We start from the raw sequence: 23,429 nt of genomic DNA, 5'->3' as shown, positions 1-23,429 counted from the left end.
TTTCTGCTGAGTAGTCCAAGCTTATTCTTATTGACTCTCCTTTGTAGATGACTTTTCATTTATCCCTAGCTGCTCTTAAAATTCTCTCTTTGTCTTTGGTTTTCGCACGTTTGATTATAGTATGTCTTGGTGACTTTCTTTTGGGATCTACCTTATGTGGGGTTTGATGAGCATCTTGGATAGGTATCTTGTCATCTTTCACAATATCAGGGAAGCTTTCTGCCAACAAATCTTCAACAATTCTCTCTGTATTTTCTGTTATCTCTCCCTGTTCTGGTACTCCAGTCACTCGTAGGTTATTCCTCTTGATAGAATCCCACATAATTCTTAGGGTTTCTTTATTTTTTTAAATACTTTCATCTGATTTTTCCTTAAATAAGTTAGTGTCAAGTGCTTTATCTTCAGTCTCACTAATTCTGACTTCCATTGCCCCAATTCTGCTCCTGTGACTTTCTGTTGAGTTGTCTAATTCTGATATTTCATTGTTAATCTTCTGGATTTCTGATTGCTGTCTGTCTATGGATTCTTGCAGCCTGTTAAATTTTTCCTTATGCTCTTCTCTAATCTTTTTGATTTCCTCTATTGTGTATTCTGCATTTTGATTAATTTCCTTCCTAATCTCTTGAAGACTTCTGTATATTAATCTTTTGTTTTCTATGTCCAGTAATTCCAAGAAATTTTCCTCCTCTGGAAAATTTCTAGATTCTTTATTTTGGGAGCTTACTGAAGCCATCATGGACTGCCTCTTTATGTGCTTTGATATTGACTGTTGTCTCTGAGCCATCCATAAGTTATTATATTTATTTAATTTATGTTTGCTTACTGTGTCCTAGCTTCTTGTTTTGTTTTGATATGCCCAAATAGGCTGCTCATGTGAGCTAGTTGATTATTGGCGCCTTTGAAGCTCTAATGTCCTGTCACCAGGTGGTTAGATCTGTTACTAGTTATGTGAGCTCAGGAGTCTGCCCACCCCTCCTGTATGGATTCAGCTCATGAGCCCAGGTAGATAGCCACCAAGTATGGGGTGTAGGCTCTCACTTACATTCCTAGACAGGCATGGGTGTTTGGTGTAGGCACAGGCATCTGTCTGCAGCTGGGGGACACACTCTGAGCAAGGCAGGACATTGATGGCTGCCCCTAGTGTCCAGGAGGAAGGCATGTCCCTGTTTCCTAGAGCGCGTATGTGGGTGGGTTTTGCGGCTGGACTGTGAGCACCCAGTGCTGTTGGCTGTAAGGACTGGGGAGCGCCTCTTGTTCTTGGGCCCCTATCGCAGGTGGATCCTCAGGCCCCTGATATGGGTAGGTGTAGACCCTGCTTAATGGGCAGAGCAGTGTCAGATGTCACGAACCTGCCACTTCACAGCTTAAATAGTTGAAGTTAGACTTCAGATATATACTCTGTTGTACTGCAGTGATGAGGGCCTATGCTGTTGAAATGGGCCCGCACAAGTCTATGCAGGGAGAAAGGCACTCAGAGTCCGTGGATCCCTTATGCCTGTGTCTTGGCAAAGGAGCTGTGCCTACTCTGAATTCCTGGCTTAGGGGAGCTGGCAGTTTATTTTTCCCTGTTTGTTAACTTGTTCACTCTCCAAGGCTGGGAGAATGGCTCAGGGCATGTGACAGATCCTACTTCCAGCCCAGGGGAGTCAGCAATTCCGGAAGCCAGTCAGGGACCCCGTGCAGAGCAGGGAGCAAGGAGGTAAATGGGAGAGAGATTTTTCCCTAAGGGGGGTGTTTTTGATCCCCAAGGTAGGCTGGACACAAGTACTTACCTTTTTCCGTTTGAGAGCTGCTTCTCACTGGTTCTGGGTAGCCAAGTAGATTCTCTGCCTCTGGGTCTCTGCCAGTGCTCAAGAGTCCTCCCGAGCACTGCTGCTTGCCTGCCTCACTGCTCACCCATGAGCTGATCAGGCGGGAAGGGCTCAGGTTCTCACCGGGTCAGGTCTGGCAACTCCTCGCTGTTTCTGAACTGTCTCTCCCTCCCCCTTCCACTCAGTCCGGTTCCTCAACTTTGCCTTTGATGTGCAGGGCTCCTTGATTGTCATATATAATTGATTCACTTGTTTTTTCAGGTCTTTGTTGTAAGAGAGTCCACAGGAAATGTCTGACTACTCCGCCATCTTGGCCCCACCTCCTCAATTTTTTCCTTGTTCTGTCTGTTATTGATGTGTAGTTTTATAGAGTTATGATCAGAGATGATGCTTTATATTATTTTGATGTTTTTGAATTTATTGAGGCTTGCTTTGTGGCCTAAAATACGGTCTTTTCTGGAGAATGATCTATGTGTGTTGGAGAAGAATGTGTACTCTGCTGCTGTTGGGTGCTGTGTTTTGTATATGTCTATGAGGTCAAGTTGGTTGATTGTGTTATTTAGATCTTCCACATCTTTGTTGAGTTTATTTCTAGTTGTCCATCATTGAAAGTGGTGTGTTAAAGTCTCCTATTATTATTTAGAGCTGTCCATTTTTCTTCTCAATTATGTTACTGTTTGTTTTATGTATTTTGTAGTTCTGTCATTGGGTGCATAATTATTTATTATGGTTATGTCCTCTTGGTGGAGTGACCCTTTAATCATTATATAATGCCCTTCCTTGTCTCTTACAATGAATTTTGACTTAAAGTCTATTTTTTCAGAGATTATTATTGCCCCTCCTGCTCCCTTTTGGTTACTGTTTACTTGATGTATTTTTTTCTCTCCTTTGATTTTGAACCTATTTATGTCTTTGTATCTAAGGTGCATCTCTTGTAGGCAACCTATTTATGTGTCTTTTTTTTTTTTTTTTTAATCTATTCTGCCACTCTCTGTCTCTTGACTGGTGCATTTAAACCATTCACATTCAGCGTGATTATCGATAGGTATGAATTTACTGCTGTCATTTTGTTATACTTTTTTTTGGTGTTAACAGTTTCTTTGTTCTGCTTAATTTTCTGTGCTGAGTTCATTTTGTTTATGGATTTTCTGTTCATTTTTTCCTTTTGTTTCCTTTGTTGTTGGTTTTGTGTTTGCTGAATCTTTTTTATTTTCTTCTTTATTTTGGTGAGTAGATTTATTAATTTTCTCTGTGGTTACTCTGAAATTTTCCTATCCTCTGCATATGAAAATTCTATAATTTCACCATTTTTCCCCATTTTTGTTTTGAAATTGTCATCATTTACAGATTGATATCTCTGGTTCCCTCGTTTCAGTTTTCTTGCTTTATTTTACTTCTGACAATCCTTTATCATTGTTGGTATCTGAGTGATAATGTCGTGTGTCTTAATCTTATGTTGTTGTTTAGTGTCATTGGTCCTCTGTCCAAAGGACTTCTTTTAATATTTCTTGTAAGATTGGTCTGGTTTTTACAAATTCCCTTAATTTCTGTTTATCTGGGAATCTCCTAGTTTTGCCATCATATTTGAAAGACAGTTCTGCTGGATATATGCTTCTTGGTTGGCAATTCTTTTCCTTCAGTGTTTTATATACGTCATCCCATTGCCTTCTTGCCTGCATAGTTTCTACTGAGAAATCAGTGCTTAATCTTATTGGTGCCCCTTTGTTGATGATACTTTGTGTTTCACAAGCTGCTCTCAGAATTCCTTCTTTGCCTTTGGTTTTGGAAAGTTTGATTATGATATGTCTTGGTAACTTTCTTTTGGTGTCTATCCTGTATGGGGTTCGTTGATCTTCTTAAATGGAAACCTTTTTGTCTTTGATGATATTTGGGAAGTTTTCTGTGTAGAAATCTTCAGAAATTCTCTCTGTGCCTTTTTTTAACTCCTCCTCTTCTGGAATGCCAATTACATGTAAATTATTCCTCTTGATGTGTTCCACATAATGCTTAGGCTTTCTTAATTTTTCTTCATTCTTTTGTCTGATTTTTCCTCAAATAAATTAGTATCAAAGGATTTGTCCTCTATATTGCTGATTCTTTTTTCCATTGCTTCAATTCTACTTCTATGTTCTTCCATTGAGTTATCTATTTCTGATATTTTATTGTTGATATTCTGGATTTCTAGCTGTTGTTTTTGTATGGTTTCTAATTGTCTGTTTACTTTGTCATTTTTTTCTTGTATTGTTTTCCTGAACCTTCTAGGGTTTTGTCTGTGTTTTCCTTGATCTCTTTGAGGATTCTATATATAAATCTTTTGAATTCCTTATCAGGTAGATCTGTTACCATTTCTTCCTCAGGAAGGTATTCTGTCCCTTTATTTTGCTGACTTGTTTGAGCCATCTTATTCTGATTCCTCATATGATTTGTTATTGTCTGCATTCTCTGAGGCATATGGTGTTAATTGATTGATTGATTATACGTATGCTTGTTTTGTGCTGATTTTGTTTTGTTTTGTTTTGTTTTGTTTTGGTGTGTTTACAGCTTTGTTTCTTCTCTTTTTCTTTGGAATGTCTTTCTTCCTTTGTATTATCTTAATTGTTGTTGTTTTGTGGGTCTCGTGTATGTGACTTTGGTGGTGTCTGTTGGCTAAGTGTGATTTCCTCTCACTAGTGGATGTGGTGGGTCACACCCACATGCAGGTCCTCTGTGGTTAGGTTCATATGTCTTCCCTTACTGGATTGAGTGGATGTGTGAAAGCAAGTTATTTCCCTGATATTGGGTGACAAGTTTTTGGGGGTCAGGGTCCCTCCACAGGCCTTGTGGGACTGTGGGGTCCTTTTAGGTTGTTGGTGCATTAGCAGTTATTGCATTCCCTGAAGGGCAGGGCAGGATGCCTCTGTATCCACTGCAAGGTAGTGCTACCCAAATGGATGGGTTGGGCCTGCTATGTGCTCACAAATTGGCATCTGAGTAGGTGGTGGGGTATCAAGGGGCTTCAGTGCAAGTGTAGATGGTCTGCAAGAACAGTTTGGGTGTGGGATGTGTGACATTGCAGCCAGCTGGACGTTGGCTGAGGACACTAGAATCTCCTGCTCGTGGTTTAGCTGAGATGTAGATGGCACCTATCAGGATGTGTCTGGTGTTGCTTTTGAGGTGATGTGTCTGTCCAGCCAGTCACCGGGGTGTGTGTGCAGGGAGTTTTCTCTGGTTACTGGGTTGGATGCTTTAGGTGTACAGTGACGATTGCCAGGTGGTTGAAGTGAGAGTGCACGGGTCTCCGGTCACCAGACGGGTGGCACGTGAAATCGTGTTACTGGTGGGCGAAGTGCCTTGGGTGGTTGGTGCATGCATGAGCCTCTGGTTGCAGGTCTGACGGTGTGAAAGCACATGCTGCAGATCTCCAGGCTGGTGTGCCTGTGTGGGGATGGTTGGAGGTGGGTGCCAGCCTCCGGTTGCAGGTCCAGCGGTGTGGAAGTGTGCACCATGGATCATTAGGCACGGGGGGGCTCACTGCTGGTCACCAGGAGGGTGGGCAGGGCAGGGAGGAGGAGTGTATTCCCCTAGTGTCTGACATGGGCGCCTGGGTTCTCCTCACAAATGTGAGGAGGAGGGGGCTGTCTAGAACTGCCCCATAGGGTTTCCAAGGAGCAGCTGATGGATTCGAACTGCCAACCTGATGGTTAGCAACCTGAGCTCTTAACTGCTGCACCACCAGGCCTCCTTGGAGGCATAGTATCCATATAATCATGTATGAAAGTACTCTGTTTTCTGGCTGTATACTATAGCCATAGTTGTGAGAAAATTTACCCCAGGCTGAATCTCATTTGAATACATTTAAAGTTATTTTTAATGATGTCACAATGATTTTTGAATGGTCCTGTTCAGTCCTGATGGGACTTTCAACTCACAGAGACACCTGATAAACCCAAGAGACCCCATCCAGAAATAAGCCTTTTAAACATAATCCAAAATGGGTCTTGTAAAAACCAAATTAACCTAGAATATCGTCGGCATGATGAAAACTATCAGCTTCTAACTGGGCATTTCTAGACTGTTCAGTATTGCCAAGTTATTTTAAGAAATTTTAGAGCATTTTTTTTCCATCAAGCAGAAAGCATACATTTCTCAAGTATATAAAGTTAGATCTTTCAAACCAAGACATATTGGTTTTACAGTAATAATTTGTTTTTATCTATGGTTTTTCACGTGCAGGTAGCCCATAGAAAAACACTATTTAAATAAAGTACTTAGACTATTCTTTACAGTAAAGATGACCCTGATTTTGAAAAGCTAGGCTTTATTTTTCATAACAAGTTATCTCTCAAAAGATGTTGAGACGTATTACAAGCAGTGACTGTTATGATTCAGATTATTTTCACCCTTTAATATGAATTTGTATGTAAAGAATATACATAACATACACACACCATGTACATCTATATAGTACTTAATGTGTGAAATAGAGCAATAGTAGTGTTGAATTTATATGTATGTACCTCTGTAGTCCTGTCCCAGTTCTACTGTCCCCACCCCTGAGTGATGACTATCTTAATTTTATATTTATAGGTTTTCTTTTAGTTTTTCCATGTATGGATTGCTAAATAACGTATAGTTAATTTTGCTTATTTTTGAGGTATCGAAAAATGTGATATTGTACGCAGTCTTCTCTGACCCACTTTTTGTCTTCAGTGTTGTTTCTAAGATCCATTCGTGTTTCTGGCTATAGCTTAGTTCATTCATTTTCACTGCTATGTGATAATCTTATTGTTGAATATACCTAAGTTTATTTCAGTTTTCCTGCCCAAAGACTTTTGGTTTGTTTCCAGTGTTTTGCTATTAGAAATAATAATGCTATGAAAATATGCATGAATTTATCTGGTATATACATATGGGAATGGAATTGTTGATTTTTAAGATTTTCACATCTTGAACTTTACAAATTATTTTCTAAAGTTAGCGTACCATTTAATACATCCACCAGCAGTGCACCTCCTAAGGCTTAGTGTCCTAGTGGTTGTAAGATGGTTTCTCATTGTGGTCTTAATTTGAATTTGTATGAAGATCTTCTCATATACTTAATTGGCTACTAGCCATTCATGTTTGTTCCTCTCTGAAGTATCTACGTAGTTTCCCATTTCTCTATTGGGTTTTTTTGTCTTTTCTTAGATTTGTAAATATCTTTATATTTTCTGGATACAACCTTCACTGGTTATATGTATCATACATTTATTTTTTTCAGTGTGTGGTATTTCCCCGTAATGGTTTGTCTTTTGACGAAGAGAAGTTTTTAATTTTAATGAAGTTGAATTTGCTGATTCTTTCCCGTAGTCTGAGTGTTTTGTGTCATGTTTTAAAAAATCTTTTTCTGTCTTAAGAGTACAAAAATATTTTCCTCTGAAATTTTAAAGTTTGCCTTTCATATTTAAGTCTTTAATCTATTTGGAATTGATTTTTGTGTATAATGTGAATATCCAAATTAATTATTTTCCGCATGAATAACCAGTTTTCCCAGGACCATTAAATGAATGATCCATCCTTTCTACATTAATAGACAGTACTACCTCAGTGATAGTCCTAGCCTGGGAAGCAGGGAAAATGGGACTAGCGATTAGCTAGCCATCACTGCCATAATGTGCAAGACTTCAATGGAGAAAACAATAACACTTTATTGTATTATATATCCATATAATTACATTTCTGGGCTTTTTGTTCTGTTCCATTGGCTTATCCCTTGCTAGTACCACAAGATCTTAATGTAATAAAGCTTTATAATAGGTCTTTATACCTGCCATGGCAGGTTTCCTAGTTTTTTTATTTAAGGATATATTGGTTGCTCTTGAGCATCTGCTTTTCCATACAAGTTGTAGAATTATAAATTTAGAAATCTAAATGCAGTTGGCCTCAGTCCACATTTTTAAAGTATATACTGTATCATTCTATTAATTTAAGAGTCTAGAAAATGCAAACTAATCTTTAGTGGTGATAGAAAATTAGCGGTTGCTTGGCAGAGGTGGACCAGAGATTACAAAGGGGCTTGAGGAAACTTGCAGGGGTGATAGATATGTGTGTTATCTTGATTCTGGTGGTGGTCTGAAAATTTACCATATTGTACACTAAAAAATGAAGAACTACATGAGATAGAACATGAAATGTTATAATCCATTACATCTCTGCACAAATTTTGTAATCAAATAAAAAGCAAATGACTCTTTTGGCCCTTCAAGGACCCAAATTTCTGAACTTTCTCTATTCCCTTTGATTTCTTCTTGCAGTCCAACTAATTCTTTCTTGAACTCTTCGCTTTCTCATAATACTTGCTAAAACAGAAATTTAAAGGTAACAAGGTTATTACTTTGACTCTTTCCAACTATTTCCCTTAAAGCTACAGGCTCATTAGGCACACGGTCTGCCCTCCAAGGTAGTGACCTAACGTTCCACTACTTCATAACATGGGCCAACTGCTTTTTAGCTTCTGATAATCAGTTTCCACGTCACCAGTTTGCTAAGCCAATGTCACATACTTTATGGTTTTGTTAAAGCAGAACTTCATTTATGGTACACATTTCTTTATGTATTATGATAACACTAAGTACTGTGACAACTAAACCCACAAAATTCAATAGCTTAACACAGCAGAAGTTTATATCTTGCTTATGTAAAGTTCTAGATGGTTGTTCGTGGTCATCAGGCTGTTGACCTCCAAATGATTCAGAGACCTAGGTTCCTTGAGTATTGTAACAACACTGTCTTCAGTATGTGGCATCCATGGCCATGCACAGAAGCATCTCTATGGGAAGTGTTATGAACGAGGCCTGGAAATGGTGTACATTATTTTTGTCTTATTTTTATTGGCCAGAACTCAGTCATATCGTCGCACCTAATAAGGAAAGCTAGGAAGTATAGTCCTAGCCTGGAAATCAGAGGAAATGGGATTAGTGAGTAGTTAGCAAAAATTCAGTGGAGAAAACAATAACACTTTATTGAGAACTGTTAGAGAAGACCTAAATAAATGGAGAGAGATACCGTATTCATGGAAGAGTCCATATTATAAAAAGTTGGCAATTCCCCCAAAATTGATTTATAGATTCAGTTCCCTCTCAATCAAAATTTCAACAGCCTTTTTTTTTGTTATTGTTGTTTTATTTATTTTGAAACTTCAAGCTAATTCTGAAGTTTGCAGAGATACAAAGTGTCAGGATACTCCTGAAGAATAATAAGGTATCTATCAAATATCTAGACTTCTTGTAAAACTATAGTAATTAAGATTTTGTGATGTTGGTGTAGGAATATAAACTAGAACAAAAAATTTAGAGACGAGAAACACACTCATGAATATATAGTTCCTTAGTTTATGATAGCAGTAGCTCTGCAAGGAGCCCTGGTGGTGCAGTGGTTAAAGCACTCAGCTGCTAACTGAAAGGTTGATGGTTTGAACCCGCTAGCTACTCTGTAGGAGAAAGATGGGGCAGTCTGCTTCCTTAAATATTACAGCTTTGGAAACCCTATGGGGCAGTTCTACTCTGTCCTATAGAGTCGCTATGAGTCGGAATAGATTAAATGGCAATGGGTAATGGTATGGGCTCTGCAAAGCAGTGGAGAAGGGAGAAACGATTTTTCACTAAATAGTCCTAAGACATCCATGTGAAAAAAAGAAATTAGACTCTTCCACTTAGTCTCAAAAATCAATTCCAGTTTGTATATCTAAATATGACAGGTAAAACAAAAGCTTTAATAGAATATATTATTATATTACTAGAGAATATCTTTATAATATTGGGGAAGTCAAAGATTTCTCAAACAAGATACAAAAAGCACTAGCCATAAAGAATATGTTTGAGAAATTTGAATACATTAAAATTCAGAAATTCTTTTCATTGAAAGATACCATAAAGAATATTCTACATCCTAGTTTGGTGAGTAGCTTCTGGGGTCTTAAAAGCTTGCAAGCGGTCATCTAAGATATAACTATTGATCTCTACTTGTCTGGAACAAAAGGGAATGAAGGAAACCAAAGACTCAAAGAAGAAATTAGTCCACAGAACTATAGCCCACATGAACCACGGCCCCATCTAGCCTGAGACTAGAACTAGATCGTGCCCAGCTACCACACCAACCATTCTGACCAGGGACGCAATAAAAGATCCTGGACAGAAAGGGAGAAAAATGTAGAACAAAACTCAAATTCCTAAAAAAAGGCCAGACTTACTGGATTAATAGAGACTAGAGGAACCCCCGAGACTGTCACCCCAAGATACCCTTTGCACTTGGAAGTGAAGCCACTCCTGGTGGTCACTTCATCAAAGCAATAGATTGGCTTAAAAAATAAACATAATCACTTGTGAATACTGTGCTCCTTTAAACAATCAACTGTATGAGACCAAACAGTTAACATTTACCCTAAAACAAAGATGAGAAGCTAAGGAGAGGCAGGGAAGCTAGATTAATGGAAACAGAACAAAAAGAATGGAAATAATGAGAATGTTGACACATTGTGAAAAATGTAACCAATGTCATGGAACAAGATGTATAAAAATTGTTAAATGAGAACCTAATTTGCTATGTAAATTTTCACCTAAAATGCAACAAAATATTTTTTTAAAAAAAGACCTGATAATCTGCTTCCTGAAATTAGCCAGTGAAAACCCAGAATACTGTCTGATATAGTGCTGGAAGATGAGCCCCCTAAATTGGAAGGTACTAAAAATACACAGTGGCTGCAATAATGGACTTAGTCATACCAATGACCATGAAGATGGCACAGGCCTGGGCAGTGTTTTGTTCTCTTGTACATGGGGTTATCATGCTAACTCGATGGCAACTAACAAGTGAGGTATACAAGCCTGAAGGTCTCCAGGCAGGATCTATGCAGTGGGTGGGCACAAGAGTATATCAAAGAATGACCTACACTTCGTAATCCCCTTATGTGCTCTCTGATGGGTGCTGGCTTTGAGGAGGCTTCAGCTGGTCCAGTCTGGAGGGCCGTCCATGCCAGGTGTGTTATCACCTGGCATGCTTGAGACCTTGACCTTAGAGGGCTTTCCCCTGACCCTTAGGCCTACCTGGCCTGTGGCAGTAACATCTATAGAAGGTAACTGGATGGGGAATTGGCCCAGCATGTGCTGCTGCTCCCCGACAGTGGGCATGTGGACTTGACCTAATGGAGTAGCTTGTCTGCAGGCCATATCCAGGGATGAAGGCAGGGAGGGCTGATGGCTACCAAGGCAGCAGTTCTCAGCCTTTCGCTCCTCTGTGGCATGGATCTACTACTTTATGTAATTCTGAAGCCGACGCTCTTCTTTTAGATTTTGTATACTAATGGTTGGGAAATGGCTATTCCTAAAAATGAATTTTCTTTCTTCTGTCTCTTTTCTGTTAGTGTTTGCAGTAATATATCTTCCTATAACCCATCTTGTTTTCTGCTTTGTTGTTAGGTGCCATTGAGTTGGTTCCGACTCATAACAACCCTATGTACAACAGAACAAAGTACTGCCTGGTCCTATGCCATCCTCACAATCATTGTTATGCTTGAGCTCATTGTTGCAGCCACTGTGTCAGTCCATCTCGTTGAGGGTCATCCTCTTTTTTGCTGGCCCTCTACTTTACCAAGCATGTTGTCCTTCTCCAGGGACTGATCCCTTCTAATAACATGTCTGAAGTATGTAAGGCATAGTCTCGCCATCCTTGCTTCTAAGGAGCATTCTGGTTGTACTTCTTCCAAGACAGATTTGTTCATTCTTTTGGCAGTCCATGGTATGTTCAATATTCTTCAGCAACACCACAGTTCAAAGGCGTCAATTCTTCTTTGGTTTTCCTTATTCATCATCCAGCTTTTGCATGCACATGAGGTGATTGAAAACACCATGGCTTGGGTCGGGCACACCTTAGTCTTCAAGGTGACATTCTTTGCTTTTCAACACTTTACAGATGTCTTTTACAGCAGATTTGCCTAATGCAATGCGTCTTTTGATTTCTTGACTGCTGCTTCCATGGGTATTGATTGTGGATCCATGTAAATTGAAATCCTTGACAACATCAGTCTTTTCTCCGTTTATCATGATGTTACCCCATGTGTCTGTCAGTTTGTCATACTGTGGGGGTTTGCATGTTGCTATGATGCTGGAAGCTATGCCCCCAGTATTCAAATACCAGTAGGGTAACCTATGGTAGACAGATTTCAACTGAGCTTCCAGCCTAAGACAGACTAGGAAAAAAGACCCAGCGTTCCACTTCTGTAATGAATTAGCTGGTAAAAAAACTTATGAATAGCAGCGGAACATTGTCTAATATAATGCCAGAAGATGAGCCCCTCAGGTTGGAAGGCACTCAGAATACCACTGGGGAAGAGCTGCCTCCTAAAAGTACAGTCGACCTTAATGATGTGGATGGAGTCAAGCTTTCGGGACCTTCATTTGCTGATGTGGCACAACTCAAAATGAGAAGAAACAGCTGCAAACATCCATTAATAATCAGCACAAAGTATGAATCTAGGAAGATTGGAAGTGGTCAGAAATGAAATGGAATGCATAAACATCGACATCCTAGGCATTAGTAAGCTGAAATGGACTGATATTGGCTGTTTTGAATTGGACAATCATATGGTCTTCTATGCTGGGAATGACGAAGAGGAATGGCATTGCATTCATCATCCAAAAGAACATTTCAGGATCTATCCTGAAGTACAGTGCTGTCAATGATAGGATAATATCCATACAGCTGCAAGGAAGACCAGTTATTGTGACTATTATTCAAATTTATGCACTAACCACTAAGGCCAAAGATGAAGAAATTGAGTATTTTTACGAACTTCTGCAGTCTGAAATTGACCAAGCATGCAATCAGGTTGCATTGGTAATTACTGGTGATTGGATTGCAAAAGTTGGAGACAAAGAAGGATTGGTAGTTGGAAATACGGCCTTGGTGGTAGAAACGATGCTGGAGATCGCATGATAGAATTTTGCAAGACCAACGACTTTTCTTCATTGCAGATACCTTTTTTTACCAACATAAACAGTGACTGTACACGTTGTCATGGATTGAATTATGTCCCCAAAAGTGTGTATCAATTTTGCTGGTCCATGATTCCCAGTGTTGTGCGATTTTCCTATATAAATCCTGCCTCTATGATGTTAATGAGGGAGGATGGGTGGCAGTTGTTTTAGTGAGGCAGGACTCAGTCTACAAGACTGGATTGTGTCTTGAGGCAATCTCTTGAGATATAAAAGAGAGAAGCGAGCAGAGAGACGGGGGACCTCATACCACCAAGAAAGCAGTGCCAAGAACAGAGCGAGTCCTTTGGGCCTGGGGTCCCTGCGTGGAGAAGCTCCTAGTCTGGGGGAAGATTGATGAGAAGGCTGACAGAGAAAGCCTTCCCCTGGAGCTGACGCCCTGAATTTGGACTTCTAACCTACTTTACTGTGAGGAAATAAATTTCTCTTTGTTAAAGCCATCCACTTGTGGTATTTCTGTTATAGCAGCACTAGAAGACTAAGACACATGTGGACCTTGCCAGATAGAATACACAAGAATCAAACTGACTACATCTGTGGAAAGAGATGATGGAAAAGCTCAATATCATCAGTCAGAACAAGGTCAGGGGCCGAGTGTGGAACAGACCATCAATTGCTCATATGCAAGTTCAAGTTGAAACTTAAGAAAATTAGAACAAGTCCATAAGAGCCAAAGTACGACCTTGAGCATATCCCACCTGAATTTAGAGACCACCTCAAGAATAGATTTGATGTGTTGAACACTAATGACCAAAGACCAGACGAGTTATGGAATGACATCAAGGGCATGATACATGAAGAAAACAAGAAGTCATTAAAAAGACAGGAAAGAAAGAAAAGACCAAAATGGATGTCAGAAGAGACTCTGAAACTTGCTCTTGAACATCGAATAGCTAAAGCAAAAGAAAGAAATGAAGTAAAAGAGCTGAACAGAAGATTTCAAAGAGCAGCTCGAGAAGACAAAGTCAAGTATTACAATGACATGTGCAAAGAGCTGGAGATAGAAAACCGAAAGGGAAGAACATGCTTGGCATTTCTCAAGCTGAAAGAATTGAAGAAAAAATTCAAGCCTCGAGTTGGAACATTGAAGAATTCTATGGGGAAAATATTAAATGACACAGGAAGCATCAAAAGAAGATGGAAGGACTACACAGAGTCAGTATACCAAAAAAGAATTGGTCAGTGTTCAGCCATTTCACGAGGTAGCATATGATCAAGAACCGCTAGTACTGAAGGAAGAAGTCCCAGCTGCACTGAAGGCATTGGCAGAAAACAAGGCTCTAGGAATTGACAGAATACCAAATGAGATGAAGAACTTTACGTGGTACCCATTAAACCTTTGCTGAAGAAGCTGAGTGTTGAAATACAAGGGGCTGCAGTTAGGGCCTCCAGTCTTGAATTGTGGCTCATCTTGAATTGTGGACACTGCCTTTTCCTGGATGGAAGAGATTGTACCAACAGACTGGACACATTCTTTTCCTATGTGAGGAATAAAGCCAAACCAGTTGCCTCTGAGTCTATTCCAATTGATGGCGACCCCATACGTGTCCGAGTACAACTGTGATCCATAAGGTTTTCAGTGGCTGATTTTTTAGAAGCAGATCGCCATGCCTTTCTTCTGACATGCCTCTGGGTGGACTCAAACCGCCAACCTTAACGTTAGCAGACCGAATGCGTTAACTGCACCACCCAGGAACTCTATGGAAGGAGTAAAAAATCCCAACTAAACCTGTTGCCATTGAGTCGATTCCAACTCACAGTGACCCTATAGGACAGAGTAGAACTGCCCTGTAGGGTTTCCTAGGAGCGGATGGTGGATTCGACTGCCAACCTTTTAGTTAGCAGCCAAGTTCTTAACCACTGCACAACCATAGAAAATGATAGTTGATCTGAGAAGAACTTGGATTACTTCACTTCCCCAGATCTCATTGGAACTTGACCAATTAGACTGCATTGCTCTCAACTGCCCATTTTTCACTCTAAAAAACAAACGATCATTGAAAGGTTATTTTCTAATTATAGACAGAATTCATGCTCATTGTTGAGAATTTATAAAATGCAAAAGCAATAGAAAGAAGAAAATAAAATCACCCAAATCCCATCTTCTAGAGATAATAACTTTTAAACATTTTGTTCCTTAGCAGTTCTTTCCAATACTATTCATGCACATATAATAAATATATCAAAACCACCCGCCCTCATAAAAAAGAAACCGTAAAGAACATGAAGAGGTTAGGCACAGAGTTGAGGAACATTTCATAACCAATGAAAAGGCTCTAATACAGAATTTATAAAGAACTATATGTTATTCTATTTGTATACCACAATTTATCTGTTCAGTTTCTTTATCTTTTCTGTTACTGAAGGACCTTTGGATTTTTTCTGGTTTTGGCTATTACAAATATTGCTGTTATGAACATTCATGTGTGTGTGGGGGGGGGTAGATAAACATTTATTTTGTATATTTATCTGTCTAATCTCTATATCCTGGTGCACATATGCTTGCATATCTGAGGGTTATATAGGAAGGGAATTACTAGGATTAAAATTTCTATATCATAGGGTATTCATATTTCCAACTTTAGTAGATAATGCTAAACTGTTTTCCCAAGAGAATGAATGAACCACAGCTACATGTTACAACTTGGATAAATTTCACAAACATAATATTGAGCAAAAGAAACAAGACAAAAAAATTACATACCATATGATTCCGTTTATATTAAATTAGAAACAGACAAAAATTAAACTATATTGTTTAGAATGGATACATAGGTAGTAAAACTGTAAAGAAAACCAAGAAGGTGGCTATCACAAAAGTCAGGATAATGGGGAACTCCGGGAGAAAGGAGAGGTTGTTATGGGAAAGTGACATACAAGTGCTTTCTGAGGTCCTGGTGATGTTCTGTTTCTTTTTGATGTGTAGGATTGTTAGTTTTCTTTGTGGTTACCTTAATATTTACCCCTGTTTTTCTGAGTTTAAACCAATCTTTTATTTCTTTGTATCGCTTTGATTTCCTCTCCATGTGAAAGATCTACGACTACATTTTTTTAGTCCTTTTTTGTTTTAATGTTGTCCTCGTTTACATATTGACATCTCTGTTTCCCTATTTAGTGTTTTAGTTTTGATTTATTTTTGTGACTTCCCTATCTGGGTTGATATCTGGTTGCTCTGTCCTATATTCTAGTCTTGGATTGTTATCTGATGTTATTGATTTTTCTAACCGGAGGGCTCCTTTTAGTATTTCTTGTAATTTTGTTTTTGTTTTTGCAAATTCCCTGAACTTCTATTTATCTGGAAATGCCCAATTTCACCATCATATTTGAGAGACAGTTTTGCTGGATATATAATTCTTGGCTGGCAATTTTTTTCCTTCAAGGCTTTATATATGTCATCCTATTGCCGTCTTGCCTGCATGATTTCTGCTGCGTAGTCTGAGCTTAGTCTTATTGACTCTCCTTTGTAGATGACTTTTTGTTTATCCCTAGCTGCTCTTAAAATTCTCTCTTTATCTTTGGTTTTGGTGTTTCAATATAATATGTCTTGGTGACTTTCTTTTGGGATCTACCTTGTGTGAGATTTGATGAGCATCTTAGATAGTTATCTTCTCATATTTCACGGTATCAGGGAAGCTTTCTGCCAACAAATCTTCAACAATTCTCTCTGTATTTTCTGTTATCCCCCCTGTTCTGGTACTCCAGTTGCTCGTAGGTTATTCCTGTTGATAGAATCCCACATAATTCTTCGGATTTCTTCATTTTTTAAAATTCTTTTATCTGATTTTTCCTGAAATAAGTTAGTGTCAAGTGCTTTATCTTCAGTCTCACTAATTCTGACTTCCATTGCCTCAGTTCTGCTCCTGTGACTTTCTGTTGAGTTGTCTAATTCTGAAATTTTATTGTTAATCTTCTGGATTTCTGATTGCTGTCTGTCTATGGATTCTTGCAGCCTGTTAAATTTGTCGTTATGCTGTTCTCTGATTTTCTTAAGTTCCTCTATTGCTTTGTCTTTGTGTTCCTCGGCTTGTTCTACATTTTGCCTGATCTCCTTCGTGATATCTTGAAGAGTTCTGTATATTAATTTTTTGTATTCTACCTCCAGTAATTCCAGAAAGTTCTCTTCCTCCAGAAGATTTCTTGATTCTTTGTTTTGGGAGCTTGCCGAAGCCATCGTGGTCTGCCTCTTTATGTGATTTGATGTTGACTGTTGTCTGCGAGCCATCAACAAGTTATTATATTTATTTATTTTATATTTGTTTACTGTGCCCTAGTTTCTTGTTTTGTTTTGATATGCCCAAATAGGCTGCTCATGTGAGCTAGTTTGATTATTGGTGCCTTTGAAGCTCTAACGTCCTGTCACCAGGTGGTTAGATCTGTTACTAGGTATGTGAGCCCAGGAATCTGTTTACTTTTCTTGTATGGATTCAGGTCAGGTGTCCAGGTAGTCGGTCACCAAGTGTGTGGTGTTGGCTTTCACCTACAGTCCTAGATGGGCAGAGGTGATTGGACTAGGCACAGGTATCTGGCTGCAGTAACGGGTCATGCGCTGGGCAAGGCAGGGGGCTAACGGCTGCCCCTGAGTGTCTGGGAGGAAAGCGTGTCCCTGTTCCCTAGAGTGCGTAGTTGGGTGGGTTTGCAGCCGGACTATGGGCACCCGGTGCTGTTGGCTGTAAGGACTGGGAGGCACCACTTATTCTTAGACCCCTGTCACAGGTGTCTAGGTGGCATGGGTGGAGCCACCAGTCCTCAGGCCCCTGATGTGGGTAGGTGAGGACCCTGCTTAATGGGCAGAGCGGTGTCAAATGTCACGAACTTGCCATTCCGCCATATAGCTGATACAGTTGAAGTTAGGCTTCAGGTATAAACCCTATTGTATTGTGCTAATGAGGGCCTACACTGTTGAAATGGGCCCACAGAGGTCTGTGCAGGGGTGAAAGGCATTCAGAGTCCTTGGACCCCTTATGCCTGTGCCTAGGCAAAGGAGCTGTACCTGCCCTGAGTTCCTGGCTTAGGGTAGTTGGCAGATTATTTTTTCCTGTTTGTTAATTTGTTCCCTCTCCAAGGCTGGGAGAATGGCTCAGGGCACATGAAGGGTCCTACTTCCGGCCCACGGAACATGGTAATCGCTGAAGCCGGCCTGGGACCGGTGCAGAGCGAGGAGGAGGCAGGTAAATCGGAGAGAGGTTCTTCCCAAACGGGGTGTTTTTTGATCCGCACGGTGGGTTAGGTGCATATACTTATCTTTTGCCGTTTGAGTGCCACTTTTCACTGGTTCTGGAGGCTTGAGTAGACTGTCTGCCACTTGGTCTCTCCTGATACGGAAAATGCGTCCCGAACGCCACTGCTTGACTCATCGTTCACACCAGCCAATCTGGCCTGCAGGATGCCAGTTCCTGCTGGCTCACGTCTGGCAACTCCTTGCTGCTTCCAAACCATCTTTCCCTCCCCCTGCTGCTCAGTCTGATTCCTCAAGTTTGCCTTTGATGTTCAGGGCTCCTAGATTGTCATGTATAATCAATTCACTTGTTTTTTTGGGTCTTTGTTGTAAGAGGAACCAAGGAAGCATCTGCTTACTCCACAGTCTTGGCACTGCCTCCAATGTTCTGTTTCTTGATTAGTATTTTGGTTACATTGGAGTTCACTTTATAATAATTCATTAAAATTACATTTATGTTTTATGCACTTATTTATGTATGCTATTTCACAATAAAAAGACATAATGAAGCCTGAGAATTGATTTTCATGAATACAATTTAAGATACCCTTAGACAATTTTATTTTTCCCATTTAAGTTTAAATATAATAGAAAGAGTATTAAGAGAAACACAGGAAAGTTCTTCTTTTAACCTAAATGCTCATACTTGTGTCTTTTTATAAGGTTTGTCACCATGGTACACAGATAAAATAATGAAGATGCCATTTTAGCAAAAAATAAAGATTTCAGAACTAATTTTCCTTTTTTTGTATTCTCAGCTGCAGATTAAAAATTCTTTTGGGGCTTGTCATATAATACTGCTGTGGGGCAAAATCCAAAGTATTTTCCTCTGTCATATTTCCAGAATGGTGGTGCTACCTTGAAGAACAGGAATGTGTCAAAGTAACAAGAACATATACTTTGGTTAGACAGTTATTTCTTTTCATTAGTTTGAAAAAATGCTTTGGAGATTTTCCCCAGGGTTCCAACAAGTTTATGTGAAAAATAAACACGAAACTACTTAACAACTTTGCATTTTCCTAGTCTCTAGTGGAATAGGAATAGTGTCACTGGAAGAAATGAAAATATACAATTTAAATAACATTAAAATTCTGGGCATATTCTTGCATCCATAATAAATCTACATATGTTATTGTTTTCAACTCTTCAGAAACGGATCTAAATTCATTCTATTTGGCATTCTTAGTGATACCTCTTGTCATTGTTAACATCTCGTGCAAAACTCCCAAAAGGGGTAACAGGACTGCTCAAAGTGAATGTGGACATTTGGGATGTTGGCAGCATCTGGGTCTCCCCACAGTCCTTCTAGCAGTCCCTTTTGACTGAAGAAAGCAGTAGAGCTGGACTTTTTGGTATCGGGGACAGTTTCCTGAATCAGCAACACAGTCTCCTTCAGTTCCTTTCCAAAATCTGACCCATTTCTAGTGCCACTGGTCTGAGTTTCTAAAACCATTGAACATTCTTATAATTCGTGAGAAGTATAGCACTTACCTAATTTAGATAATGGTCATGTGAATTTTTTTCTCTCTGGTCTCTTTTGATGCTACAATGGTGATGAAAGAATGAAACAAGAAATATAATTCCCCCATAGCTAATTAATTTTTTCATCTGTGTGTATTTGGGTTAGAGACAAACGAGAGTAACTATCTTTATGCTTAGTGGAATTGCTCATCACTGTTTCATATCTTCCACTTTTAACTTTATAATTCTGCCTTATTTTAATGCAGGTACAGCCTGACTATTTGGACTGGAAAAGATGATAACTATTCCATTGAAGATTTACTTTGCATTAGAGACCATTTTGACAAAAGCCAAGTTTTCTATGACATCTTGGAACCACAAAACTATGAATTTAAACAAGCCATTGGAATCAAAGTTAATCTCTAAGAAGAAGGGTCTTATAAATTATTTCACGTCTTGATTTTGTAAGCCTTCTTTGCTTTGATCTGAATCAATTACTGTATAAATTGATCATTGATTTGTGCTCCAATTCAGCCAGTCAAAAAAAAAACACTTATTGAGTGCTTACTCTATTAAGAATATGTCCCTATAATACTACACTTACCTAAAAGATTTGCAAAGAAGAGATTTCAGTCTAATATATAATCAATTATTAACCTAGTAGTTAATAACTTAGTAAGTTAATTATTAATATAATAAGTCAGAGAAAGTCTAACAATAAGCTAGGAAAAGGATGCTCTGAAACCTTTATAAAAAGTAATTTTGATCTACTGAAGAGGATTGAAAGAACCCACATGTGTTATAGTAGCACGGGCATAAATTACTTTTGTTAGCACTTGCATTACAGAGGTGCCACAAAATGTGGCATATGCTTTCCCTTCTTCTAGAAAACTGGTTATTTCAAAAGAGTAACAGGGCTTAAAAATACTTTAAACTTTCACAAGGGTGAGCAGCTTTCTCATACAAACATCAAATCCATTTACTGAAAACGATATAGATTAAAGTGGATGGATCTAGAATTTCCATATTATTGCGAAGCATACTAGCAGCAGTATATGTTTTTGTATTCTTTGTTTCTATTATAGCATCTTATTTACAGTGAGCAAAATACTACTGGAGAGCAGAGCTTTAATCCTTGTATTATATCATTTGTTTTCCAAGTTTCTCACCAGCATCGCCATAATCCAGCACCGTGTTCTCCTACTAGAATTTCATGAGCTACCCCTTCATGACTTCATCTCTCACACTACTCAGAGACACCCTGAGTATTTCTGTTAAACAAAACTTTCTTAAACACCTCTTTATGCCAAATCAAAAACCTGTAGGGGCTTCCTAAATTTTATTGAATTTTCCTCTTTAAAGACCCTCTATAATGTGGTCCCACCCTAAAAGTGAACTCTGTGTCCTCCAACACAGTCCCTCATTTCAAGAATGCCTATAACATCAATGATTTGTAGATCTAACAGTTAATTTTAACTATCTGATATTGTTCACTAATGGTGCCATGTATGTTATGTCTCCTAAGCTAGATTAAAGTATCTAAAGTATTAAGTATCTTTTTCAGGGCCTGGCATAGTCCTGAGCAAGGCATTCAGAAAAAAACATATTGCTTCTTTGATTTACTGAGAATGTAATTTACCAATGATTGTCCTAAGACATGTAATTTGTCATTTGTTAATCAGCCATTTTTCTCCAAGAATGAAGTGTTTCTGTGTAGAGAAAAGAGCATGGGTTTTGAGGTCAGACAGACTTGGCTTTATAGCCCCACCTTTGTTCCTTACTAATTCTAGACTTTGGGAAATATTTAACCTCACTGAGTCTTGGTTTCCTCACCTGAAAAATGAGGGGGAAATGAGAATTCTCTTGTAGGCTTCTTGTGAGGATTGAGATCATGTCATAGAAGCAAGCATCTAGTTCAATGCCCATCATGTACTATGTGCTCAACAGATAGAGTTAGTTCTCCTTCTTTTGTACTTACCATGTCCATGTCTACTGATAGATAAGACAGGCAGGCAGGCAGACAGATAGATAGACAAACAGTTAAGGGATATAACATGAAACATTTAGACATATAAATACTTGAAGACAATGACAATATTTCCACTTTAAATTTTAGCTTCAGCTGAATGCAGTATCAAATAATACCTAAAACTTTACTTTCTGTAGTTGTTTGCCAGAGGCAAAAGGTGCAATTTCGTAACTATAAGAACATAATTTTAACAAAGAATAACTTAAAAATATAGTAAAAAATAATGTTTAATATATAAATTTTCTACAGTGACCATGCATTACTTTTGTAAAGACTTGAATTTATAAATGAATTGCATTTTGATGACGTTTTAAATACAATTTATTTGTTCAGAAGATTATTTTTACTATTTAATTATTTGACGCTTGATAATATTTAAAATATTACTGTTACAGCAAACTTCTTTTATAATGAGAAATCTGTCAACCGAGTGTCACTAAGATTAAGGTTTGTAAGTATATTTTAAAGTGTTTTCAGGAACAAAGAGAATTGTAACAAGTATTCTGTTGAAAAGTAAATTTTTAATGGATACCTGTCTTAGTTATCTAGTGCTGCTGTAATGAATACCACAAGTGGATGGCTTTAACAAACAGAAATTTATTTTCTTACAGTTTAGGAGGCTAGAAGTCCAAATTCAGAGCACCAGATCTAGGAAAAGACTTTCTGTCTCTGTCAGCTCTGGAGGAAGGTCCTTGTCTCTTTTGAGCCTCTGCTCCTGGGTGATCTTCATGTGTCTTGGCATCTCTTTTTCCCAGTCTCTGCTTCTTTCACTTGCTTGTTTAATCTCTTTTATACAGGCAGTCCCCAGATTATGAACAAATTCCATTCCTAAATCTGTCCGTAAGTCGAATTTGTATGTAAGTCGGAACAGTTAAGTACAGTTCGTATCTAATCTGAGTTAGTCAAATGTTTGTCTTAGTATATAGTATATAGTATATACTGTACCTTTCTCTGCATAAAAAACATTAAAGAAGTGCTTCCAGATACACTAAAACATCTTTAACATAATACAGAAATAATGATAATATTTTATGTGCGTTGCAAAGTAGCGCCTGTTCATCATTACAAACCATTGTATGTACCTTCTCCACAGTTGAAGGGATACCTACAGGGCAAACGTTACCCAAAATACTCAAAAGATTCTGTTCTGTAATCTTTGAAACAAATTAGATACTTTATTGTAGACTCTGAACTTAAAAAATCTATGTTGTACCACTGGGCCACATTTCTGCTGGGTTTTGAACCCTCCTCATCAGAGGCAGAGAAGGTTGGGGGCATGGATAGGATGGTGCCAGGGATGGATTATTCAATAAGCAAGATACACATGGGCTTACTTGCTTACTTACAGTACACAATTTGACCTGTTTTTCCCCACATCAAGTAAGCCCGTACATGCCTTGCTTAATGTAAGCTGGAGTGTACCTTGCTTGCTGGTTAATCCTCCCCTGCATGGTGCTGGGGTCAGATCATACCCCCATCACCTCCTCACCAGACCTGTCAACCCCATGCACCAACTGTGAGGCCCCTGCTTCAGGGTGCAGGGGAGAAAGTCCTACTCAGGATGTGCTAAGAATGAGCCCAGGGCCCAAGGATTGGGAAAAGGGCACATAAGGAAACCCAAGTCTGAAGTTCTCCACAGATCCCTGGAAACCATGTGGACATACAGAGGTTAGAAATCTAAGACTGCCCCCCACTCCTTACAGCCACCAAAAGGCCAAGAACCACTGCAAAAGTGAAATCCCTCATGCGTAAAGTAGGGGAAACAGAAGCCCAGAGAGGTGCAATGGCCCCGGGCTACACAGCACAGAGGGCCCGGCGGGATGGGGTAGGGTGGAGCTGGGTAAGGGCGCACCACTGAGGCCCAGCTGTGTGCCCAGCCCAGCACACTGACCAGTTGTACTCGGAGA

General features: G+C 39.1%; 1 protein-coding gene across 1 annotated transcript in view; it reads left to right on the top strand.

Annotated features, from left to right (window-relative positions):
- FAM151B (family with sequence similarity 151 member B) overlaps window positions 1–22,061 on the top strand; it is a 69,560-nt gene extending 47,499 nt beyond the window's left edge. Inside the window, exon 6 of the mRNA XM_004374460.2 lies at window positions 19,760–22,061. Within this exon, the coding sequence (XP_004374517.1) occupies window positions 19,760–19,919 (160 nt within the window). The 3' untranslated portion in view covers window positions 19,920–22,061. The remainder of the gene's footprint in view (window positions 1–19,759) is intronic.
- Window positions 22,062–23,429: the final 1,368 nt, after the last annotated feature.

The sequence above is a fragment of the Trichechus manatus genome, unplaced genomic scaffold (assembly GCF_000243295.1).
Source record: "Trichechus manatus latirostris isolate Lorelei unplaced genomic scaffold, TriManLat1.0 scaffold00029, whole genome shotgun sequence".
In the NCBI taxonomy this organism is placed as follows: domain Eukaryota; kingdom Metazoa; phylum Chordata; class Mammalia; order Sirenia; family Trichechidae; genus Trichechus; species Trichechus manatus.
This window is presented reverse-complemented; position numbering and strand designations above follow the sequence as displayed.